Raw genomic sequence first — 26,038 nt, 5'->3', positions numbered from 1 at the left:
GTGTACTTATGGATTACTATATTATGAATACATTACAACAGGGGAGAAGGCAGAGGGTTTCTCTCTGACAGGAGTACTTGCTGGGCTGGCTGGTACACTGTCTGACCTGTACCTTGATGGACAATGAATTAAAATGGCTGTGACTGGTAGATTTTGGCCTCGTTCTTAACTTCTGAAGCACCTTCTGGATGACACTAACTCCTACCCAACAGCATGTCACTGCCCGAATGTCCTTTAAAACTCCTCAACCAGTAGCCTGAGCTCCTCCCCACCTCACTCTCTCCACTCGATTATTTGGGGTTCTGCCCTCTTTCCCTGCTATTCTAAGTGTGGGGTTCCTGGGGTCTATCACCTTTCACGGATGCTGCCTGGCCTGCTGAGCTGTTCCAGCATTTTGTGCGTCGCTGCTGAGGTGACTATGGTGGTGACCTCTGACCTGGTGCCTGTGGTTTTGTGACGTGATCATAAACTAGCCAGGAGACCTCAGCGTCGTTCACTGCTGGACAAGACTTTGCTGTGCAAGTTCCCTTTGGTGTTTGAAATTGATTCAGTTTGAAACTTGACGCTGCAACCTCTGGATTTTCAGGTGATGAGGGTGTGTGTAGAGGCTGGGACCTAACGCAGGACACAAGAAACTTTAAAATTTTTTAATATAAATTTTACATTTAAATTTTTAATTAAGAGATACGGCACGGTAACAGGGCATTTTGGCCCATGAGCCCGTGCTGTCCAATTACACCCAGTTCGAACGGTGAGAGGAAAACGACGCAATGTACATTAGTGCTGGAGAAACTCAGCAGGACACACAGCAGCTACAGGAAGTAAAAGGCTGTCAACATTTTGAATTTGGGCCATTCGTCAGGAATGTGGAAAGTAGGCAGTCACCCAAAGAAAAATGAGGGGCAGGGGCAATAGCACAGGGTCACTGGTCAGAGGTCATAGGTGGATGCAGGTGGGAGGGGAGAAGAGAAAGAAGCTGAGAAGTGTCAAGGGAGAGGGCAGAGGGTTTCTCTCCAACAGTACTTGCTGGGCTGGCTGGTACGGCCGGACCCTGTCTGACCTGTACCTTGATGGACATTGAATTAAAATGGTTGTGACCAGTAGATTTTGGCCTCATTCTTGAATTCCAAAGCACCTTCTGGATGACGTTATCTCCCACCCAACAGTATGTAGCTGCCTGAATGTCTTCTAAAAACACCTCAACCACTGTAATGCTGATATTTTCTTGAAGGTGGAGCTGAAGTTGCTCCAAAACAAATACAGCTGCCTAAACAAACTTTGAATGACTGTGCAAAGGGCCAATGTGTGTGTGTGTGTGCAGTAAACCTATTCTCATTATTAATAGGAGTATCAGTATACCTGCCACACTGACCACCGCCAGTGGGCTGATATCGCCTCCAACCATGCATCTTGGCGCCTCACAGTTCGGCGGGCTGCAACCTCCTTTGAAGACCGCAGAGCCCACCTCACTGACAAAAGACAAAGGAGGAAAAACCCAACACCCAACCCCAACCCACCAATTTTCCCTTGCAACCGCTGCAACTGTGCCTGCCTGTCCTGCATCGGACTTGTCAGTCACCAACGACCCTGCAGCAGACGTGGACATACCCCTCCATAAATCTTCCTCCGCGAAGCCAAGCCAAAGAAGAAGTATAGATGTTCACAGAATAACCATCACTTTAAATGAACACACGGGTGAGTGTGAAAGGTTCAGCTTTTTGACTAGATACGGGTGAAGAGAAAAAAGCATTTTCAGGAAATTCAGAAGCAAACAACAGCTCAGACAAAGCATCGCTGACCAGGATCATCAATAAAAAAGCAGCTGGTCACACAGGGGGAAGCAGTTGGAGGAAGGTTTGCTCTCGGTGAAGGAACAGGGGAAACTGAAGGGAACCAAGAGATACAGAAGCTGTCAATGCAGGGAGAGCAGCAGGGGAGAAGGGATACAGCAGGGAAACCATGAAGACGTCGTGGAGATTGGGCAATTCGATTATTGTCAGTCTGTTCAAAATTGCTTCCTTCATACATTGGTAAGCCAGCCTGGGGTTGGGATCCCATGGGGATCATTCTGCCAGCATGGACCGGTCCTTTCTTTCTTGTGTGTTTTCTTTCCAGTTTTTTCCCCACTTGGAATCACTATCTTTGGCAACAAGCTCACACGGCTTGTCGTGTTTCCCCCGCCACCCCACCCCACAGGCCATACTTCTTCGCCCAGTTAGTCAGTGCTGCCCATAACCTTATCCATATTCTCTGTAACCTCATTACACGTTTTATCTCTGTATTCTCCTGGCTTCCTTAATGTACCTTCTCCTCTTTAATCTACCAACTGCACTACACCGATCGCTGGCCAGTTATTCCCACTCTGAATAGACCGAGTCCTCAGGCCAATTCCCTAAACAGACTGAGGCCCCTGACTCACTGTCCAATTCCCCACCCCCCAATAGTCGGAGGCCCCTGACTCACTGACCAATTCCCCACTCCCCCAATAGATTGTGGCCCCTAACCCACTGTCCAGTCTCTCCCCCTCCCCTTGAATAAACTGAGGCTCCTGATTCGCGGGCCGATTCCCAATTAACCCCAACAAACTGAGTTCAACCAGACTCACTACCCAATCCTTCCCACTGATAACAGACGGAGTCACGCAGCTCAATTCCCAAATAGACTGAGTTCAGTTCAATTGACTGAGTATCCCGAACTCGCTGCCTAATTAAAACAAACTAACCTCATACAATCCAATTCCTTCCTGCGGGTCCTTTTGCGGATCCCGTCGAGGCATTCCGGTCAACGTCAGGCAAGGACTGGACCACCAAGGGATCAACAGTGGGAGACCAAGGTAAAGTTCCACTGGGGGCCGGCCCTATCTTCCTCTGTTTCTCGGACACTGGCTCGGCCACTTATTCAGCCCGAACTTGATCCATGATTCCTGTCTTGAGATCCTGCCGACTTCGCCATAAGTTGAAGATAGACCTGAAGTTATTCCAAAACAAGTACAGCTGCGTCAACAAAGTTCTAACGATTTTGCAAAACTTGAGAATTCTGTTCCAGCAGGAAAACAAGCTGCTAACTCGCTCCTAGATCCTCGGCTTGGGGCAGCGCTGTGGGACTCAGGCAGCAGCTGCTCCGCCGGTGGGCCAGATTGCGGATGGTTGTGGTGGCACCATGGTTGTGGTGGTGGCCAGCTCCTTCGGTTTGGAGACGGTGAGTGTGGCAGGTTGTACAGAAAGGACTGGGATTCGGCCCAAACGCGGCTTCACGGGTTTAGCGCGACCACATTCTTCGTCCTTTATGGACCCAAACGGTCGTGTTGTGACTGTATGAAGGACCAACTCATGGCTCATCAATTCACAGCCCAATAGATGCTCTGGACCATTCGAAGGGACTGCTTTTTTAAGGATATACAGATATCCCTTCAAATTCTCTCAGCATTCATCCTAGTTTTACAGCTGATAACGAGCCCCCAAGACAGGACCGTGGCCACTAATGTCCCTGTGTCCCTTCCAGGCCACATTGAAACTGACCCTTGCATTCTGAAACCTCCTTTCTCAGTTTGGGGACCTATGGGCAGCTCCCACCAGAGCCTTTTGCCCCCATTATTATGATTCATTCTGCCCACCCCCCCCCCTCACCCCCACAGGGGCCATGAGAGGAATTCCCCAATGAAGAGGCGAGAGCGGGTCCCCGTTGGCCCGTTTCCCGGCCCCAATGCGGTTCCTCCCCAACAAGCAACAACTCGGCCCCGGAGCCACAGATCAGCAGTTCGGGCCCCAGCAGCTGCTCCCCGCCCTCATACATATTCATGAGCTTCAACCTGGACAGAACGGCCCCAAATCCCCGACTCACCAGCGAACCCTCTTCACGCACACTGCAGGGATCCAACATGGCGGCCCGGCACGTGACCCCCACCGGCTCATCAGAGGAACGGCACATACACCAGCCGGCCAGCAGGTGGAGCAGGGAACCACCAGTGACGTCACCTTCCTCAGATCATCTCCCTCTGTCACCCTGGTCTCTTCATTCCCCCCCCCCCCCCCAGCCCACCCCACGATCCCCCCCCTGGTCCCCCCTGAATCAACAGGGGCTTCCCCACCCCCCATCTCCAACATTCACCTCCCCACTGTCACCATGTCCTCACCCTGAATCAACAGGGCTTCCCCATCTCCAGCATTTAGCTCCCCACAAACCAGACCATCTCCCACTGTCACCAGTAATGATACTGATCATGCTTGCTTGGCTACTGGCAAGGCCTCGATTTTAGTTCCTATTTGATTAAACTTCACTGACATAGAGGTTAGACTGTAGTATGCAGGATCTGTAATGGAGGCTTACAGCCTCGTAGCAAACCTCATGGTGCTGTTTACAACAACATTAAAGTACCTTTTCCTTCAACTATGTGTTGTCTAAAAACTCACATATATGAAACATGGTGTCAGAAGTGGGACAGAGGAAATTAAAAAGAAATACTTTAAAAGGAAAATCTAAAGTCAGCAACTGATCAATGAAGAGAAGCAAACACAGTGGAAAAATGGAAGGATTCCACTCACCAGCATAACTTCAGTTGACAGGTAATGTGGCTGAAAATTGGAACAGATTCAAGCAATGTTTTGGATTGTATTTAGTGGCAGTCGGAGCTCATGGGAAAAGTGATAAAGTGAAAGCACAAGTTTTCTTAGATGTTGTGGGTGATGAAGCCCTGGATGTGTATAATAACTTCACATTTGCTGCTGAAGGAGACAAAATACAGTTGGAGAAATTAATAGAACAGTTTGAGGCATACAGCATCCCTAAACATAGTGTGGTGTTTGAGAGGCACAGATTTTTCATGTGTATACAGAAAAAAGAAGAAAGTATTGATCAGTATGTGACTGAATTGAGAAACAGAAGCAAAATGTGTGAATTTGGTGGGCTGACTGACTCGCTGATAAAAGACAGACTTGTGTGTGGTATTCCAGATAATAGTCTAAGGGAAAGACTGCTACGAGAGCAAAATCTGGACCTGGAAAAACCCATAGCACTCTGTAGGGCTACAGAAACTGTAAAATTGCAAGCAAAACAGCTGTTCAGTGAAACTGACTGCAACGTGGATGAAGTGAGCAAGAGCAGACATAAACCGTTTAACAATATGTGAGCCAAAGTGAAAAGAGAGGCGTGGTCAGTGAAGAAAAATGAAAGGGACAATCAAAAGTCATGTCGTCGATGCGGAACACAAGGTGTCTGGCAATATGGTAAAATATTCTATATGTGAAATAAAAGCAACCATTATGCCCATTGCTGTAGGAACCAAGCGCAACAAAGCAAGGTTCATGCAGTAGATGAAATCGAGTAAAGGAATCCTAAGTAGATGTTGTGACTGAAAACAAGAAAAAACAGAGACTGGATGTTGTGATTAAAAGTGAATGACATATACATTTCAGTTAAATTGGATACTGGAGCACAAATTAATGTAACATCAGAGACTGATTTTAAGAAGATTAGACCTAGACCAAAGATGTATGGAACAAAAGTGAAGGTGATAGGAATATTCAGGTACTGATATACCAGTGCAAGGAGAATGCATTGTCAAAGTGAAACACAAGGACAGAGAGCACAAGCTAGCATTCATCGTGGGACCAAAGGATGTACAAGCCATATTAGGTTTAACAGCCTGTGAGAAACTGAACCTGATAAAAAGAGTCCTCGATGTGGAAAGCAAAGGAGAGTCAGTCTATGATAAACTCATGAAAGAGTACAATGACTTATTTCAGGGTCTAGGCTGCCTTCCAGGAGAACACATGATCAGAGTGGATAGATGTGTGCCACCGATAATACATCCATGCAGAAAAGTTCCATTTGCGCTTCAAAAGCAACTAAAGGCAGAGTTGGACAGGATGGAAACCCTGAACATGATTCAGAAGATAGATGAGCCAACAGAGTGGGTTGGTTTACTCGTCATTGTGGACAAAAAGAATGAAAAGTTAGAATTTGCCTGGATCCAAGAGATCGAAACAGAGCAATAAAGAGAGAACACTTTAAGCTTCTGACACATGAAGAAATCATGTCACAGTTTGCAAATGCAATAGTTTCATAAGAGCAAACTTCCATTGTTGTTCTTGTGTTAGTACTAATGGGGTTCAGTTACTTCACAACAAATTCTTTTCTCAATTATTGTCAAAATTTATAAATTAATTATTTTGGGGATTTTTCCTCGACCCCATTGTTTTAATAACGTGTTCATATGTTACTTGATATTTGTAACTTAATATTAATTTACTTTACAATTATTATCATATGTACCTAGATAATTTGTGTATGTTAAAACCAATTAAAAGATTGAAAAAAAAAGTTAATGGAACTACCCCTCCTTACAAAGGGGTTCCATTCCATTGAAATATTTAAACTTTGAAATCAGCAAAATTTTGCCAAAATAATGCAAGATTTGGCAGGAGAAAATGCGTGAATTCCCCCAAAAACAGATTTTGTTTTAAAAATGCCAAATTTTGGAAAAAAAAACCGCTAGAGGATAACCTTCGTAATTTTGGAAATTTCATATATCGGGACTTGCAAGTAGGTGTCTATCTGTAAACAGATTAAAGAGGAGAAAGTGCTTGTTGTCTTAAAGCAAATAAGGGTGGATATATCCTCCCTTGAGGAAGGCGAGTGTAGAAATTGCAGGGGCTCTGGCAGAAAATGTCCTTTGCCATTGTGGTGTGGTGCCAAAGGATTGGAGAGTATTTCACGTTATTCCAATGTTTAAAAAAGGCTGCAAAAGTAACCCTGGAAATTATAGACTGGTGAGCCTAATGTCAGTAGTAGGCAAATTATTGGAAGGTATTCTAAAAAGTAGGATTCTAAATTATTTGGAGAACCAGGGATAGTCAACATGGCTTTATGCGTAGTAGGTTGTTTTACGCGGTTGTCAGCTGCTCCACCGTTCGTCGAGCTGGCCCTCAGGCAAACCCAAACAGCGCGGTGCCATCTGTCACTTGCCCATCTAACTCCTGACATGGCAGGGTTCAGCACTGACAAGCGCAGATTAATGGAGCGCTATACTGGATCGCGGCAATGGCTCAATGCAGGAGCAATGGCCATCTTCGTTACCCATAATCCCCCATGCAGCTGTAAGCGCTCTGCCAGAACTAGAGCAGTTCCAGGTGCGTGGGGAATTACGGGTAAGGAAGACGGCCATTGTTCCTACATTGAGCCAGCTGCCGCCTGCTTCTCTCCTACCCCAGGTACTCAGAGCCAAATGTCACCTTTCCACAGAATGGAAGAGACGGCGCCCATGCGAGGCAGGGGCAGGAATGACAGGGTCTGGGTGGGGGGGGGGGGGTACTCCATCTGAAAATGGAAAATTTATTACGGGAAATTAACATTACTTATGAATGATGTCATGTGCTGATATAAGGACTGGTTTTTGGAATTCTGGATAAAAAGTTAGGCACCTGAATACAAAAAAAGATATAAAGTAAAAATACAGAGATATTTTGTAATAATTAAATGTTGGGTACAGTTTTTTTGCACTACTGATAAGAGATAATTCTGCCTGGCCCGCGGGAAAAAGGATCTCAGGGTTGTATGTGGTGTCGTGCATGTACCCTGGGGCTCCAGTTTCTCCCACCCTCCAAAACATACAAGGGGATGTAGGTCAATTGGGCAGCACTGGCTCGTGGGCTGAAAGTGGCTGTTACCGTGCTGTATGTCTACATTTAAATTTAGATAGTTTGGCTCGGAGAAACGCTGTTTATTCTGGTTCTATCAGGAGGGATAAATAATAAACTTGAACGTGTGTAATGAGAGGGTTAATGAGACATCTTTTTGTTTAAAATAGAGTTGTCCACTCACAGTTATGAGAGTATATAGAAATGTTTTGGGGAGATAAATTGGGAAAGGTTTGTTAGAGTAGGTCACATGCAAACACTTTAAAATAGATCTTATTTGAAATACTGTAGCCATAGTGGCTTCTCACACCTTTTTGCAAGAGCTTTGAAGAGTGCTCAAGAGACGTCACTAATGGATTCTTGTTTACACAAAAGCAACAGATAAAAGAGAATGCTGGCTCCACTATTGTCTGCAGGAGACTTGGTGTTGTAGGAAGTTCATGTGGTTTAGCAAGTAGAGAGTCAAACAGGCTTTCTCTCAGTCTCAGGGTGTATGTGTGTGAGTGAGTGAGTGAGTGAGTGGAGAGAGAGAGAGAGAAACAGAGAATACTCTGTCTGTGTTTCAGCCAGCAAGAGCAGCTGGAACTAGAACAGGACAAGCTGGCAAGAACCCCAGTGTGGAAGATGGCCTAGTCACAGCCCTTGTGGTTCATGCAAGAGAACAGGACTGGTTGTCTAATGTTTCACTTGCAATAAGAGAAACAAAAAGGAACTCTGTGGTGACCTGAAAGAAAGAGGTTATCATTTGGAGATCCCTGATGGGGCAAGTTTAATCAGCAAGACACTGAGGTGATTGATGGAAGTTCATCAGTTCCAGATATCCTGGAACAACAAATCTCTCTCTGAAAACCAACAAGAACCTTCCTGAGCGGTAACCATTTATCTAGCAAGTACCAAAGCCTGGTGAACTTCATAAGTGTTAAATTCTGTGCACAGTATAGGAATTGCCTGCAACCAGTGAACTTGGAGGAATGAGAAGTGAGATTGGACTGTGAACCAAAGAACTTTTCTGAACTTACATATTACATTACATATATGTGTGCTTAGAATTAGAAGGGGGTTAGGTTAAGTTAATAATAGATAAGTTAAAGTTTGATTCTATTTTCATGTTTAAAGATAATTAAAAGCAACTTTTGTTCAAGTAACTATTTGTCTTGGTGAATATCTATTGCTGCTGGGATCTCTGGGCTCATAATACAGCCCTCAAAATGAGCAGGCATGTTAACTGGGAAGATCAGCAAGGCAAGGTTCTGATTTATAAGGTCCTTTAGGCCTTGAAACCTGCACACGTGACCTAATGCACTGAGAAAAGATGAATTAGGTGAACAATATAAGGGCTGTGTTTCACTCTTGGTTTGGAGAGTTCTGACCAAGTCGAATGTGCAGATTAGGAAAGAACCAAATACTCTTTGATTATATAAGTGTGAAGAGTGAATGATGAACAAAGCGTCACGTCTCTGTGTGCAGTGCTTTCTGAAACATCAAATACTTAACAGGTTCGACCTCCCAAAGTGCAACAACTGACACTTGTCTGTGTTAAATTCCATTGCCATTCTGCAGCTCATTTTTCCAGCTGGTCCAGATCCCACTGCAGCTTTGAAAACCTTCCTCACCATCCACTGCACTTTCAATCTATGCATCATCTGCAAACTTGTTGATCCCATTTCCCACATGATCATTCAGATCATTGAAAGGGATTGAGTACATCTACAGGGAACGACACTGTCAGAGAGCAGCAATGATCATCAAGGATCCACACCACCCAGTCCACACTCTGCCTGGCCCCCAGGAAAAGAATCTAGGGTTGGACCTGCTGTCATGTAGGCGGGAGTGAGCATCATCCCTGCCATGGATCTTCCATCTGCACCCTCACTGTTGCCCTGCCCCTCCCTCACACTTGCCCTGCCCCACCCCCTCCTCAACCTCACTCTTGCCCTCCCCACCCTCACTCTTGCCCTCCCCACCCTCACTCTTACCCTCCCCACCCTCACTCGCCCTCCCAAACCTCACTCGCCCTCCCCTCCCTCACTCGCCCTCCCCACCCTCACTCGCCCTCCCCACCCTCACTCGCCCTCCCCACCCTCACTCGCCCTCCCCACCCTCACTCGCCCTCCCCACCCTCACTCGCCCTCCCTCTGGCCCTGCCCCTCCCCACCCTCACTCGCCCTCCCTCTGGCCCTGCCCCTCCCCACCCTCACTCGCCCTCCCTCTGGCCCTGCCCCTCCCCACCCTCACTCGCCCTCCCTCTGGCCCTGCCCCTCCCCACCCTCACTCGCCCTCCCTCTGGCCCTGCCCCTCCCCACCCTCACTCGCCCTCCCTCTGGCCCTGCCCCTCCCCACCCTCACTCGCCCTCCCTCTGGCCCTCCCCCTCCCCCTCGCCCTCCCCACCCACCCTCCCCACCCACCCTCCCCCTCGCCCTCCCCACCCACCCTCCCCCTCGCCCTCCCCAACCAGCCTCCCCCTCGCCCTCCCCACCCACCCTCCCCCTCGCCCTCCCCACCCACCCTCCCCCTCGCCCTCCCCACCCACCCTCCCCCTCGCCCTAACCACCCACCCTCCCCCTCCCTCTGGCCCTGCCCCTCCCCACCCTCACTCGCCCTCCCTCTGGCCCTGCCCCTCCCCACCCTCACTCGCCCGCCCTCTGGCCCTGCCCCTCCCCCTCCCCACCCGCCCTCTGGCCCTGCCCCTCCCCCTCCCCACCCGCCCCCTGGCCCTGCCCCTCCCCCTCCCCACCCGCCCCCTGCCCCTCCCCCTCCCCACCCGCCCCCTGCCCCTCCCCCTCCCCACCCGCCCCCTGGCCCTCCCCCTCCCCACCCGCCCCCTGGCCCTCCCCCTCCCCACCCGCCCCCTGGCCCTGCCCCTCCCCACCCGCCCCCTGGCCCTGCCCCTCCCCACCCTCCTTCTGGCCCTGCCCCCCCCTCCCCCTGGCCCTGCCCCCCCCTCCCCACCCTCCCTCTCGCCTTCCCCACCCTCCCTCTCCCCCTCCCCACCCACCCTCTCCCCCTCCCCACCCTCCCTCCCCCTCCCCACCCTCCCTCTCCCCCTCCCCACCCTCCCTCTCCCCCTCCCCACCCTCCCTCTCCCCACCCTCCCTCACCCCCTCCAGACCCTCCCTCTCGCCCTGCCCCCTCCCTCTCGCCCTGCCCCTCCCCCTCCCCACCCTCTCTTGCCCTCCCTCACCCTCCCCACCCTCCCTCTTGCCCTCCCTCCCCCTCCCCACCCTCCCTCTTGCCCTCCCCACCCTCCCTCTTGCCCTCCCCACCCTCCCTCTTGCCCTCCCCACCCTCCCTCTTGCCCTCCCCACCCTCCCTCTTGCCCTCCCCACCCTCCCTCTTGCCCTCCCCACCCTCCCTCTTGCCCTCCCCACCCTCCCTCTTGCCCTCCCCACCCTCCCTCTTGCCCTCCCCACCCTCCCTCTTGCCCTCCCCACCCTCCCTCTTGCCCTCCCCACCCTCCCTCTTGCCCTCCCCACCCTCCCTCTTGCCCTCCCCACCCTCCCTCTTGCCCTCCCCACCCTCCCTCTTGCCCTCCCCACCCTCCCTCTTGCCCTCCCCACCCTCCCTCTTGCCCTCCCCACCCTCCCTCTTGCCCTCCCCACCCTCCCTCTTGCCCTCCCCACCCTCCCTCTTGCCCCTCCCCACCCTCCCCCTCCCCACCCTCCCCCTCCCCACCCTCCCCCTCCCCACCCTCCCTCTTGCCCCTCCCCACCCTCCCTCTTGCCCCTCCCCACCCTCCCTCTTGCCCCTCCCCACCCTCCCTCTTGCCCCTCCCCACCCTCCCTCTTGCCCCTCCCCACCCTCCCTCTTGCCCCTCCCCACCCTCCCTCTTGCCCCTCCCCACCCTCCCTCTTGCCCCTCCCCACCCTCCCTCTTGCCCTCCACACCCTCCCTCTTGCCCTCCCCACCCTCCCTCTTGCCCTGCCCCTCCCCCGCACTCTCGCCCTCCCCACCCTCCCTCGCCCTCCCCACCCTCCATCGCCCTCCCCACCCTCCCTCGCCCGCCCTCTGGCCCTCCCCCTCCCCACCCGCCCTCTGGCCCTCCCCCTCCCCACCCGCCCTCTGGCCCTCCCCCTCCCCACCCGCCCTCTGGCCCTGCCCCTCCCCACCCGCCCTCTGGCCCTGCCCCTCCCCCTCCCCACCCGCCCTCTGGCCCTGCCCCTGCCCCTCCCCACCCGCCCTCTGGCCCTGGCCCTGCCCCTCCCCACCCGCCCTCTGGCCCTGCCCCTCCCCACCCGCCCTCTGGCCCTGCCCCTCCCCACCCTCACTCTCCCCCTCCCCACCCTCACTCTCCCCCTCCCCACCCTCACTCTCCCCACCCTCCCCCTCCCCCTCCCCACCCTCCCCCTCCCCACCCTCCCTCTCGCCCTGCCCCCTCCCTCTCGCCCTGCCCCCTCCCTCTCGCCCTGCCCCCTCCCTCTCGCCCTGCCCCCTCCCTCTCGCCCTGCCCCCTCCCTCTCGCCCTGCCCCCTCCCTCTCGCCCTGCCCCCTCCCTCTCGCCCTGCCCCCTCCCTCTCGCCCTGCCCCCTCCCTCTCGCCCTGCCCCCTCCCTCTCGCCCTGCCCCCTCCCTCTCGCCCTGCCCCCTCCCTCTCGCCCTGCCCCCTCCCTCTCGCCCTGCCCCCTCCCTCTCGCCCTGCCCCCTCCCTCTCGCCCTGCCCCCTCCCTCTCGCCCTGCCCCCTCCCTCTCGCCCTGCCCCCTCCCTCTCGCCCTGCCCCCTCCCTCTCGCCCTGCCCCCTCCCTCTCGCCCTGCCCCCTCCCTCTCGCCCTGCCCCCTCCCTCTCGCCCTGCCCCCTCCCTCTCGCCCTGCCCCCTCCCTCTCGCCCTGCCCCCTCCCTCTCGCCCTGCCCCCTCCCTCTCGCCCTGCCCCCTCCCTCTCGCCCTGCCCCCTCCCTCTCGCCCTGCCCCCTCCCTCTCGCCCTGCCCCCTCCCTCTCGCCCTGCCCCCTCCCTCTCGCCCTGCCCCCTCCCTCTCGCCCTGCCCCCTCCCTCTCGCCCTGCCCCCTCCCTCTCGCCCTGCCCCCTCCCTCTCGCCCTGCCCCTCCCCCTCCCCACCGTCTCTCGCCCTCCCCAACCTCACTCTTGCCCTCCCCACCCTCACTCTTGCCCTCCCCACCCTATCTTGCCCTCCCTCACCCTCACTCTTGCCCTGCCTCCCCTCCCCACCCTCACTCTTGCCCTGCCCCTCCCTCTTGCGGTGCCCCTCCCCCTCCCCGCCCTCCCCCCTCCCTCTTGCCCTGCCCCTCCCTCTTGCCCTGCCCCCTCGCTCTTGCCCCTCCCCACCCTCCCTCTTACGCCCCTCCCCACCCTCCCTCTTGCCCTGCCCCCTCCCTCTTGCCCTGCCCCCTCCCTCTTGCCCTGCCCCCTCCCTCTTGCCCTGCCCCCTCCCTCTTGCCCTGCCCCCTCCCTCTTGCCCTGCCCCCTCCCTCTTGCCCTGCCCCCTCCCTCTTGCCCTGCCCCTCCCCCTCCGCACCCTCTCTTGCCCTGCCCCTCCCCCTCCGCACCCTCTCTTGCCCTGCCCCTCCCCACCCTCCCTCTGGCCCTCCCCCTCCCTCTGGCCCTCCCCCTCCCCACCCTCCCTCTGGCCCTCCCCCTCCCCACCCTCCCTCTGGCCCTCCCCCTCCCCACCCTCCCTCCCCCTCCCCACCCTCCCTCCCCCTCCCCACCCTCCCTCTCCCCCTCCCCACCCTCCCTCTCCCCACCCTCCCTCACCCCCTCCAGACCCTCCCTCTCGCCCTGCCCCCTCCCTCTCGCCCTGCCCCCTCCCTCTCGCCCTGCCCCCTCCCTCTCGCCCTGCCCCCTCCCTCTCGCCCTGCCCCCTCCCTCGCCCTTCCCCCTCCCTCTCGCCCTGCCCCCTCCCTCTCGCCCTGCCCCTCCCCCTCCCCACCCTCTCTTGCCCTCCCTCACCCTCACTCTTGCCCTGCCTCCCCCTCCCCACCCTCCCTCTTGCCCTGCCCCTCCCCACCCTCCCTCTTGCCCTCCCCACCCTCCCTCTTGCCCTCCCCACCCTCCCTCTTGCCCTCCCCACCCTCCCTCTTGCCCTGCCCCCTCCCTCTTGCCCTGCCCCCTCCCTCTTGCCCCTCCCCACCCTCCCTCTTGCCCCTCCCCACCCTCCCTCTTGCCCCTCCCCACCCTCCCTCTTGCCCCTCCCCACCCTCCCTCTTGCCCCTCCCCACCCTCCCTCTTGCCCCTCCCCACCCTCCCTCTCCCCACCCTCCCTCTCCCCACCCTCACTCTTGCCCTCCCCACCCTCACTCTTGCCCTGCCCACCCTCACTCTTGCCCTGCCCCTCCCCCGCACTCTTGCCCTCCCCACCCTCACTCTTGCCCTCCCCACCCTCCCTCGCCCTCCCCACCCTCCCTCGCCCGCCCTCTGGCCCTCCCCCTCCCCACCCGCCCTCTGGCCCTCCCCCTCCCCACCCGCCCTCTGGCCCTGCCCCTCCCCACCCGCCCTCTGGCCCTGCCCCTCCCCACCCGCCCTCTGGCCCTGCCCCTCCCCACCCGCCCTCTGGCCCTGCCCCTCCCCACCCGCCCTCTGGCCCTGCCCCTCCCCACCCGCCCTCTGGCCCTGCCCCTCCCCACCCGCCCTCTGGCCCTGCCCCTCCCCACCCGCCCTCTGGCCCTCCCCCTCCCCACCCGCCCTCTGGCCCTGCCCCTCCCCACCCGCCCTCTGGCCCTGCCCCTCCCCCTCCCCACCCGCCCTCTGGCCCTGGCCCTGCCCCTCCCCACCCGCCCTCTGGCCCTGCCCCTCCCCACCCGCCCTCTGGCCCTCCCCCTCCCCACCCGCCCTCTTGCCCTCCCCCTCCCCACCCTCACTCTCCCCCTCCCCACCCTCACTCTCCCCCTCCCCACCCTCCCCCTCCCCCTCCCCACCCTCCCTCTCGCCCTGCCCCCTCCCTCTCGCCCTGCCCCCTCCCTCTCGCCCTGCCCCCTCCCTCTCGCCCTGCCCCCTCCCTCTCGCCCTGCCCCCTCCCTCTCGCCCTGCCCCCTCCCTCTCGCCCTGCCCCCTCCCTCTCGCCCTGCCCCTCCCTCTCGCCCTGCCCCCTCCCTCTCGCCCTGCCCCCTCCCTCTCGCCCTGCCCCCTCCCTCTCGCCCTGCCCCCTCCCTCTCGCCCTGCCCCCTCCCTCTCGCCCTGCCCCCTCCCTCTCGCCCTGCCCCCTCCCTCTCGCCCTGCCCCCTCCCTCTCGCCCTGCCCCCTCCCTCTCGCCCTGCCCCCTCCCTCTCGCCCTGCCCCCTCCCTCTCGCCCTGCCCCCTCCCTCTCGCCCTGCCCCCTCCCTCTCGCCCTGCCCCCTCCCTCTCGCCCTGCCCCCTCCCTCTCGCCCTGCCCCCTCCCTCTCGCCCTGCCCCCTCCCTCTCGCCCTGCCCCCTCCCTCTCGCCCTGCCCCCTCCCTCTCGCCCTGCCCCCTCCCTCTCGCCCTGCCCCCTCCCTCTCGCCCTGCCCCCTCCCTCTCGCCCTGCCCCCTCCCTCTCGCCCTGCCCCCTCCCTCTCGCCCTGCCCCTCCCCCTCCCCACCGTCTCTCGCCCTCCCCACCCTCACTCTTGCCCTCCCCACCCTCACTCTTGCCCTCCCCACCCTATCTTGCCCTCCCTCACCCTCACTCTTGCCCTGCCTCCCCTCCCCACCCTCACTCTTGCCCTGCCCCTCCCTCTTGCGGTGCCCCTCCCCCTCCCCGCCCTCCCCCCTCCCTCTTGCCCTGCCCCTCCCTCTTGCCCTGCCCCCTCCCTCTTACGCCCCTCCCCACCCTCCCTCTTGCCCTGCCCCCTCCCTCTTGCCCTGCCCCCTCCCTCTTGCCCTGCCCCCTCCCTCTTGCCCTGCCCCTCCCCCTCCGCACCCTCTCTTGCCCTGCCCCTCCCCACCCTCCCTCTGGCCCTCCCCCTCCCTCTGGCCCTCCCCCTCCCCACCCTCCCTCTGGCCCTCCCCCTCCCCACCCTCCCTCTGGCCCTCCCCCTCCCCACCCTCCCTCTGGCCCTCCCCCTCCCCACCCTCCCTCTGGCCCTCCCCCTCCCCACCCTCCCTCTGGCCCTCGCCCTCCCCACCCACCCTCCCTCTCCCCCTCCCCACCCTCCCTCTCCCCCTCCCTCTCCCCCTGCTCCCCTCCCTCGCCCTGCTCCCCTCCCTCGCCCTGCCCCCTCCCTCGCCCTGCCCTCTCCCCCTCCCCACCCTCCCTCTCCCTGCTCCCTTCCCTCGCCCTGCCCCCTCCCTCGCCCTGCCCCCTCCCCCTCCCCTCCCTCTTGCCCTCCCCACCCTCCCTCTTGCCCTCCCCACCCTCCCTCTTCCCCTCCCCACCCTCCCTCCCTCTTCCCCTCCCCACCCTCCCTCCCTCTTCCCCTCCCCCCCTCTTCCCCTCCCCCCCTCTTCCCCTCCCCCCCTCTTCCCCTCCCCCCCTCTTCCCCTCCCCCCCTCTTCCCCTCCCCCCCTCTTCCCCTCCCCCCCTCTTCCCCTCCCCCCCTCTTCCCCTCCCCCCCCTCCCTCTGGCCCTCCCCCTCCCCCCCCTCCCTCTGGCCCTCCCCCTCCCCCCCCTCCCTCTGGCCCTCCCCCTCCCCCCCCTCCCTCTGGCCCTCCCCCTCCCCACCCTCCCTCTGGCCCTCCCCCTCCCCACCCTCCCTCTGGCCCTCCCCCTCCCCACCCTCCCTCTGGCCCTCCCCCTCCCCACCCTCCCTCTGGCCCTCCCCCTCCCCACCCTCCCTCTGGCCCTCCCCCTCCCCACCCTCCCTCTGGCCCTCCCCCTCCCCACCCTCCCTCTGGCCCTCCCCCTCCCCACCCTCCCTCTGGCCCTCCCCCTCCCCACCCTCCCTCCTCTCCCCCTCCCCACCCACCCTCTCCCCCTCCCCACCCTCCCTCTCCCCCTCCCCACCCTCCCTCGCCCTGCTCCCCTCCCCACCCTCCCTCTCCCCCTCCCTCCCTCTCCCCCTCCCCACCCTCCCTCGCCCTGCCCCCTCCCTCGCCCTGCCCCCTCCCCCTCCCCTCACTCTTGCCCTGCCCCTCCCTCACTCGCCCTCCCCACCCTCCCTCTTGCCCTCCCCACCCTCCCTCCCTCTTGCCCTCCCCACCCTCCCTCCCTCTTGCCCTCCCCACCCTCCCTCCCTCTTGCCCTCCCCACCCTCCCTCCCTCTTGCCCTCCCCACCCTCCCTCCCTCTTGCCCTCCCCACCCTCCCTCCCTCTTGCCCTCCCCACCCTCCCTCCCTCTTGCCCTCCCCACCCTCCCTCCCTCTTCCCCTCCCCACCCTCCCTCCCTCTTCCCCTCCCCACCCTCCCTCCCTCTTCCCCTCCCCACCCTCCCTCCCTCTTCCCCTGCCCCTCCCTCTTCCCCTGCCCCTCCCTCTTGCCCTGCCCCTCCCTCTTGCCCTGCCCCTCCCTCTTGCCCTGCCCCTCCCTCTTGCCCTGCCCCTCCCTCTCGCCCTGCCACCCTCCCTCTCGCCCTGCCACCCTCCCTCTCGCCCTGCCACCCTCCCTCTCGCCCTGCCACCCTCCCTCTCGCCCTGCCACCCTCCCTCTCGCCCTGCCACCTCCCTCTCGCCCTGCCCCTCCCCACCCTTGCCCTCCCCACCCTTGCCCTCCCCCTCCCTCTTGCCCTGCCCCCTCCCTCTTGCCCTGCCCCCTCCCTCTTGCCCTGCCCCCTCCCTCTTGCCCTGCCCCCTCCCTCTTGCCCTGCCCCTCGCCCCTCCCCCCTCCCTCTTGTCCTCTCCCCCACACCTCTCCCCCAACCACTTCCCTTCCCATCAGCTCCCTCCCCTCCCACTCTCACCCCTACCTCCATCCTCACCCCCTCCCCTAATGCTGCCCCAACTCATCCGAGCGGCCGGGACTGCAGCCGGACAAACTCGCTGCCCAGGCCGTTGTCAAGGACCCTTCTCCCTGATCCTTCCCCGTGTGACAGGAGACGCGGTCCCTGCCCTCATCCTCACCCTCAACCCCCGGCCCGACTGTGGGGGGATGAGACCCCGACCGGACCTTGGTCCCACCGGCCTGGCCCTGGCCCTCTCCCTCTCCCTCTCCCACCCCCGCCCGGGGAAAGTCTCACCTCAACCCCAGGCCCAGGCCAGGCCGCGGCCTCCTCCGTGGACCGGCCCGTTGCCGAGGGAACGGCGCTCAGGGCCGCTGGCGGCGCGGTGACGTCAGCGCGCCGCCGCCTGGGCGGGGGACGCCGTCACGTGACGGGGCGGCCGCAGCCCGCGAGGAGGAGCCGAGTGATGGACGAAAGGGCGAGAGCAGGTTGAGGAAGGGGGTTCCGCATCATCCTGGGCAAACGCTGGGTCGGGGGCAGCCGGACCGGAGGCGGTTCAGCACCGGGCGCTAGGAGCAGAGCGCAGCACCGGCTCCCGGAACCCAGGGCTCTCGTGGGCCCGGGCCTAGGCCCAGCCTCGGGCTGGACTGCATTGATTTATCCCTGGTCACATCCTCTCTTGTGGCCTGAGGCAGGACTGCGTTGATTTATCCCTGGTCACATCCTCTCTTGTGGCCTGAGGCAGGACTGCATTGATTTATCCCTGGTCACATCCTCCCATGTGGCCTGGGGCAGGACTGCATTGATTTATCCCTGGTCACATCCTCTCTTGTGGCCTGAGGCAGGACTGCATTGATTTATCCCTGGTCACATCCTCCCATGTGGCCTGGGGCAGGACTGCATTGATTTATCCCTGGTCACATCCTCTCTTGTGGCCTGAGGCAGGACTGCATTGATTTATCCCTGGTCACATCCTCTCTTGTGGCCTGAGGCAGGACTGCATTGATTTATCCCTGGTCACATCCTCCCATGTGGCCTGGGGCAGGACTGCATTGATTTATCCCTGGTCACATCCTCTCATGTGGCCTGGGGCAGGACTGCATTGATTTATCCCCAGGTCATGCCCTCTCATTCCCACAGAGATGAACCCGCTTCATTGCTCCGACTGCGGAAAGAACTTTAAATGGTCGAGTGAGTTAAAGAGACACCAGCGGGTCCACACTGGGGAGAGGCCCTTCACCTGCCCTAATTGTGGCAAGGGCTTCGCCCAGTCCTCCAGCCTGCTGACCCACAAGCGGGTCCACACCGGGGAGAGGCCCTTCACCTGTCCCGAGTGCGGCAAAGGCTTCACCCACACCTCCAGCCTGCTGACCCACCAGAGGGTCCACACAGGGGAGAGGCCCTTCACCTGCCCTGATTGCGGCAAGGGCTTCGCCCAGTCTTCCAGCCTGCTGACCCACAAGCGGGTCCACACCGGGGAGAGGCCCTTCACCTGTCCCGAGTGCGGCAAAGGCTTCACCCACACCTCCAGCCTGCTGACCCACCAGAGGGTCCACACAGGGGAGAGGCCCTTCACCTGCTCCGAGTGCAGCAAGGGCTTCATGCACACCTCCGACCTGCTGACCCACCAGCGGGTCCACACTGGGGAGAGGCCCTTCACCTGCTCTGAATGCGGCAAGGGCTTCACCCACACCTCCAACCTGCTGAGACACCAGCGGGTCCACACCGGGGAGAGGCCCTTCTCCTGCCCCGAATGCGGCAAGAGCTTCACCCATACCTCCAACCTGCTGACCCACCAGCGGGTCCACACCGGGGAGAGACCTTTCACCTGCCCTGAGTGCAGCAAGGGCTTCACTAGGTTGTCCCATATGCTGACCCACCAGCGAGTCCACACCAAGGAGAGGCCTTTCACCTGCCCTGAGTGCGGCAAGGGCTTCACCCAGACTTCAAACCTGCTGACTCACCAGCGGGTCCACACTGGGGAGTACAGGAAGTCCTTCAGTGAGAGATCAAAAATGATGAGACACCCGAAGGTTCACAGCAGTGAAAGCCAAAGTCTGTTCGTGTGCCATGAGTGTGGCAAGGGCTTCATCCAGTCATCCCATCTGATAACCCACCAGCGGGTTCACGCCGGAGAGAGGCCATTTGTCTGCTCTGAATGCGGGAAAGAGTTCGCCCAGGCCTCCAACTTAAGGAGCCACCAGTGGGACCACACCGGGGAGAAGCCATTTACATGCTCCGAGTGCGGGAAGGGCTTCACCCAGACCTCCAGTCTGCTGAGGCACCTGCGGATCCACACTGGGGAAAAGCCGTTGGCCTGCCCCGAGTGCGAGAAGGCCTTCATCAGTTTGTCCCAGCTTGAGATACACTGGCGTATGCACACCTGCAAAAGGCCCTTCACCTGCCCCGAGTGCGGGAAGGGCTTCACCCAGACCTGCAACTTAATGAGACACCGGCGGGTCCACACTGGAGAGAGGCCATTCATCTGCCCCCAGTGCAAGAAAGGCTTCACCCAGTCGTCCCACCTGCTGAACCACCAGCGGGTCCACTCCAGGGAGAGGCCATTTGTCTGCCCCCCAGTGCAGGAAGGCCTTCATTCAGTCATCGCACCAGCAAAGTCTACTCCAGGGAGAGGCCGTTCGTCTGCCCCAAGTGCAGAAAGGCGTTCATCCAGTTCTCCAACTTGCTGATCCACCAATGGGTTCACACCAGGGAGAGGCCATTCACCTGCTCCACTTGAGGAGCCAACAGTGAGTCCATACCTGGGAGAGGCCTTTCATCTGTTCTGAGTGAGGAAAGGTGTGGGGGGAGGTTTCCATGGTTCTCTGTTAAAGTTTGTTGGTAATTTAACATTATTTTGTGACATTGTAAAAGATTCTGGGACTTTTATTGTAAAAGTTCGCCAATTGTTATGTCGTAAGACCAGCAGTAATAACAGCAAGACAATGGTATCTTCAAAAACAATTTTTTATTATTAGTAACTTAATAATATCTTTCTTAACTCTAAAACAACCCCACTTTGTGTGTGTGTGTGTGTGTGTGTGTGTGTGTGTGTGTGTGTGTGTGTGTGTGTGTGTGTGTGTGTATGAGAGAGAACAGGAGAAAAAATTTCACCAAACTATATTTATCACAAGAATACCAACAAATAGAATTGGATGATCAATACTTGGGGTTATTCACCTCTACCTGAATGCCATATGGAATATCAGCAGCCCTGGCTATATTTCAAGCGACCATGGACAAATTTTTGCATGGAATTAATATAGGATCTTATCTCGATGACATTATAATTACCAGTTGAGACGACTACGAGCATTAAACCAACCTAGAAAAAGTCCAAATCCGATTACACTTCTTCTTGGGTTTGGTTAACTGTTGAAGGAAGCACTTGTGTGTGGTATTCCAGATAATAGTCTAAGGGAAAGACTGCTACGAGAGCAAAATCTGGACCTGGAAAAACCCATAGCACTCTGTAGGGCTACAGAAACTGTAAAATTGCAAGCAAAACAGCTGTTCAGTGAAACTGACTGCAACGTGGATGAAGTGAGCAAGAGCAGACATAAACCGTTTAACAAAATGTGAGCCAAAGTGGAAAGAGAGGCGTGGTCAGTGAAGAAAAATGAAAGGGACAATCAAAAGTCATGTCGTCGATGCAGTACACAAGGTGTCTGGCAATATGGTAAAATATTCTATATGTGAAACAAAAGCAACCATTATGCACGTTGCTGTAGGAACCAAGCGCAACAAAGCAAGGTTCATGCAGTAGATGAAGGGAGATAAAGGAATCCTAAGTAGATGTTGTGACTGAAAACAAGAAAAAACAGAGACTGGATGTTGTGATTAAAAGTGAATGACATATACATTTCAGTTAAATTGGATACTGGAGCACAAATTAATGTAATATCAGAGACTGATTTTAAGAAGATTAGACCCAGACCAAAGATGTATGGAACAAAAGTGAAGGTGATAGGAATATTCAGGTACTGATATACCAGTGCAAGGAGAATGCATTGTCAAAGTGAAACACAAGGACAGAGAGCACATGCTAGCATTCATCGTGGGACCAAAGGATGTACGAGCCATATTAGGTTTAACAGCCTGTGAGAAACTGAACCTGATAAAAAGAGTCCTCGATGTGGAAAGCAAAGGAGAGTCAGTCTATGATAAACTCATGAAAGAGTACAATGACTTATTTCAGGGTCTAGGCTGCCTTCCAGGAGAACACATGATCAGAGTGGATAGATGTGTGCCACCGATAATACATCCATGCAGAAAAGTTCCATTTGCGCTTCAAAAGCAACTAAAGGCAGAGTTGGACAGGATGGAAAGCCTGAACATGATTCAGAAGATAGATGAGCCAACAGAGTGGGTTGGTTTACTCGTCATTGTGGACAAAAAGAATGAAAAGTTAGAATTTGCCTGGATCCAAGAGATCGAAACAGAGCAATAAAGAGAGAACACTTTAAGCTTCTGACACATGAAGAAATCATGTCACAGTTTGCACATTAGGGTTAGGCTTAGGGTTTGCAAATGCAAAGTTTTTTAGCAAGTTAGATGCATCCTCAGGATTTTGGCATTTGAAATTGGATGTAACTAATTGAAATTGGATGAAGCAAGTTCAAGACTGTGTACGTTCAATAGTCCATTTGGCAGATATGGATTCCTAATTTTACTATTCAAAATTGCCTCAGCTCCTGATGTGTATCATAAATCTATCCATATGGTCTAGGAGTACCTGGACAGAGTTGATACCTCAGTGGATGACATCATAGTAAGGGGAACCATGTGTCCTGGGTAAACTTGTACATCTCACTTTGTTTTAGATTGGTCACAGTGTTTGAGCTACTGAAAGAAAATAGACACCCACACCAAGAGCAGTTCAGTTTATACAAATGTTGATTACAAATTCAAAAGCTGATTTCAAACTACAATATGCAAGCCCTTCCCAATTACTTATCAACGCTTGGACTGGTCCCAACTGCCGAAGCGAGGCAATGACTGCACACTTGTAGTAGGTTGTCGGGGCACCGGTAGCAGCTTCTCCACCTCCTCCGACCGGGACGTTAGCTGGACTCTAGAAGTTTTTCTTCTTGCTGAGAGATGTTTCCACCCCTCAGAGAGTCTCCACTTCAGCAGTGGGACCATGGCTTATATTACCCAAAAAATTGTTTACTCATAGCTTATCTCTTTGAATAAATGATTTAATTATCTTCAAGGTCTCCTGACAGTCTGTGACCAACAAAACACAACTGCATCTCTGGGCCCCATGGTGGAATTTAGATGATGTCTTCTGATGCAATTGCATCCCTTCTTGCATAAGCTGGTCTAAATCCTCCATTACATTCCACCCCTTGGTCGCAGCCTGTCACTTACAAGACTTTACAAGCATTTGAGTACAGGAGCGAAAAAGAGAAACTAAAACTATAATAAACAGAAAAATAAGCAATAATGCGAGCAACCATCGGAGAATATTGTGGTCCGATCCCCCAAATGTACCAATTATCCATGAAAAAGGATTCCAACCAAGGCTCAAACTATCCTTGTGAGCCACAATACCCAGACACTGAAGCTCATGAACAGATTTTGAAAAATTCTGAACATTATCATAGATATTAGTGGATACATCGGGCCGTGTCCCCCACGGGCAACTCCCTCAGAATGTCCTTGACATTACAAATCCAATTGCTGGCATAAAAGCAGCTGTTAAGCCAGATCAGCAGGAGCGCAAGACGGAGGACCTGGAACAAAGAAGCCTGTCATATGTCAATCACGATGCTGTAAGCGTTCAATATTTAAACAAACTAAATCATGCTGTCCCTCAGTAGCTGGGCAGGTCACACTATTTCCCCTTTTACAGGAGGGCCACTACCTGGTGGTGCCACCCATACCTTTTCTCTGGCATTCTCTGGCTCGGGAATGGGGGGGGGGCAATAACTGCTTTTCCTCTGGAATAGGCTGTAGTTCAGAAGCGTGAAGAAGTCGGTGGAAAGGTGTACCTCCCTTTAAAGGGTGATGATTCAAATTGCAGCACATGGCACCACCCCTTCAGGGTCCCCGGTGGTGTTAACAAACAAATTTGTTCCTTCAGTAAGCCGTTCATTCATTCAACTAACCCGGCAGCCTGCGGGTAAAAAGGAATATGGTGGACCCATAAGATACTGTTGTCAGTTGCCCGATCACAGATTGACTTCTCGGAGAAGTGCGAGCCATTATCAGACTAAATCTCCTCTGGTACATCATAACGAGAAATTAAAAGGTTTAGTCCTTGGATAGTGCTAGCTTGGTCAGCCATCTTGGTGGGAAAAACAAAAAACCAGGCCCGAAAAGGTGTCAACCATTACTAGGATGAAACATTTACCCATACAGTCTGGCATGGGGCCTCTGTAATCAATTTTCCAGACCATAGCCAAGCGAGTTCCCCGTCTTATTTGGCCATGTGGACAAGGAGGAACGGTGCGGGACTTCACAAGCTGGCATGCTGGGCATGTATGCACGACCAGGCGGATATCATCCTGATGGACAGGTAAGGCATGTGTACGGGCCCACATAGCTGATCCCTTCTCCCCCAAATGGCCACACTGTTCATGTGCCCATTGAGCCTGGGGGATGGTATCGGCGCGGCTAATAGTGGCAAGCTGATCTGCTACTGCATTATGTTGTGCCGTGTTCGTCGACGCATTGGTATGGACGTCAACGTGATAAACGGTTATCTCACGATGATGGGAAGCATCCCACAACAGCTGCCACAACTGTTTTCCCCATACTGGGTGGTCATGTTTCAGCCAGTCGTTCTTTTGCCTATCAGGCATCCATACCACTAGTCCATTAGGCACAGCCCAGGAATCAGTAAACAGCCGAAGAGGGTGATCATGGGAGTCTAGTGGTAAAATGACCGCCTTCAACTCAGGATACTGACTGGAGCCACCATCCCACTCTTCTGATAAGTGAATTCCTGACCTGGGATGGTAAGCCACCGCCTTCCACTTCTGCTTTCCTTGCACCCACCGGCAGCTACCATCAGTAAACCAGGCATCCTCTTGTTCTGCTTCCTGTACCATCTCTTCCGTGGCCCCTTGGATCATCACATCATCAATATAATGGTGAATCAAGAGAAAAGGCAATATTGGTACCGCCTCCAAATCACAGGCAATTCGGCTGTGGCAAATAGTGGGAGAGTGTACATAGCCCTGAGGGAGGCGGGTGAAGGTATACTGTGCTCCTTCCAGGTAAAGGCGAACTGATCCTGTGAGACTTCAGCTATAAGAATACTGAAGAAGGTGGTAGTGAGATCAATGACAGCATACCATGTTCCTGAGTTCCCAGTAGCAATGTTTTCAATAAGGGTGTGAGAGATAATGGAATATGGGAAGTTAATCAATTGCTAAATAGGAATGAATTCGGATGGGGTGAAGGGATAATGGAATAAGGGAAGTCAAGCAAGTGCTAAATAGGAATGAATTATGATGGGTTGAATAAGGGTGGAGTAAGAATGGAGTGTGAGGAAGGGTTAAGCAAGTATAATAGAATAGGGGTCTTATAGCAAGTAGATAGATTTAGCAAGTCCTGGGGGTTGAGATTTATGAATAAGAACAGACGACACTTCCTGGTAAAGAAGTTTACACACAGAAAGGCACACAAATTGCACATAGGCAGAATTACCTAATGCCAAACCAATCCAGGAGGCAGAAGAATGTTAAGGGGGAGGTACCTCTGTACTGAAATAGAATGTATAAAAAGTTGGGTAAGCCCCAGTATATGTGAGTATTCCCAGGGTAAGGGGAAGCACCCAACTTTGCACTGTTGTAAAATAAATGTTCTTTGTTCTCAATTTTTGTCTCGAGTGAAATCTGTGAAGGCACCTCTGCTTCTCACAACTTGGGGAATCGTCCGGGATCACGTGACAACGGGGGTAGGTGCACCCCGGCTGATTCAGCTGGACTCCCAGACAACGGGTAGCTGGTCAGTGGACGAAACGAGTGATATCCGAGAAGAGGCACTGAGAACAAATGACAGGAGGACGTTAAGGAAGCGCGCTAGGAATAGCTACTGGATTCCGGTAAGAGGAATTTCATTTTCCTGCCAATATGGGAGGAAGAAATAGCAAGGGAAAAAGTCCTTAAGAAGGAAGGGAGGATAAAATACCGAAACATAGTCCGTAAGGACTAATGTTGTCCAATTGGAGAGCGGGGAAAACCCGTGGGAAGGATAAGCAGACCATGGTCAGGTATTGTTGTCAGGAATGGGTTAAGAATCTGATAAAAGGGAGTTCAGTATATTGGCCAAAGTTCAGATCCGACGAGGACTGGATGTGTCAGGCATTGAACATCTGGCTCTACCAAAATCAAGGAGACAATACCGGGAGTAGGGAATATGCAGCCTTTTGGCTTAGTGAATCATCTAATCAGATGATATTGGACAAGAAGAAATTTACAAATAAGAAGGATGAGGAACCTTCTGCCCCCGAAATAAAGGGATGGGATGTGTTACATTCCCTCCCTCCACCTTATGTTTCCCCTGTGCCGGCTCCCATTCCCCTTTTTTCCCTATGTTTTACCCTTCTTTACCTTCCCCTCCTCCTCCACAGTTAAATAAAGGAGAAAGTAGGAGTGGTATGAGGACTCACTCAGAGTGCAAGATTACCACCTGAATTGACACGAGAGGGAGGAGACTTTGATTGTGAGG

At 55.9% G+C, this 26,038-nt stretch overlaps 2 protein-coding genes across 4 annotated transcripts in view; one reads left to right on the top strand and one right to left on the bottom strand.

Annotated features, from left to right (window-relative positions):
- Nucleotides 1-17,751, bottom strand: part of LOC138735950 (zinc finger protein 229-like) — an 89,224-nt gene extending 71,473 nt beyond the window's left edge. For all 3 annotated transcript variants that reach the window (XR_011340029.1, XM_069884654.1, XM_069884647.1), the window contains exons 1-3: nucleotides 17,654-17,751; nucleotides 2,723-2,967; nucleotides 353-615 (exon numbers count right to left, since the gene is read on the bottom strand). The gene's annotated coding sequence lies outside the window, so the exon portion shown is untranslated. The remainder of the gene's footprint in view (nucleotides 1-352; nucleotides 616-2,722; nucleotides 2,968-17,653) is intronic.
- On the top strand, nucleotides 17,705-25,406 carry LOC138735975 (zinc finger protein 271-like). Its single transcript, XM_069884708.1, has 2 exons — nucleotides 17,705-23,879; nucleotides 25,198-25,406. Exon 1 carries the CDS (start codon nucleotides 18,499-18,501, stop codon nucleotides 20,044-20,046), a length of 1,548 nt encoding a protein of 515 aa, XP_069740809.1. The 5' UTR covers nucleotides 17,705-18,498; the 3' UTR covers nucleotides 20,047-23,879; nucleotides 25,198-25,406.
- Nucleotides 25,407-26,038: the final 632 nt, after the last annotated feature.

Source organism: Narcine bancroftii, chromosome 1, assembly GCF_036971445.1.
Source record: "Narcine bancroftii isolate sNarBan1 chromosome 1, sNarBan1.hap1, whole genome shotgun sequence".
In the NCBI taxonomy this organism is placed as follows: domain Eukaryota; kingdom Metazoa; phylum Chordata; class Chondrichthyes; order Torpediniformes; family Narcinidae; genus Narcine; species Narcine bancroftii.
The sequence above is the reverse complement of the archived record's forward strand: the minus strand, read 5'-3'. Positions and strand labels throughout refer to the sequence as shown.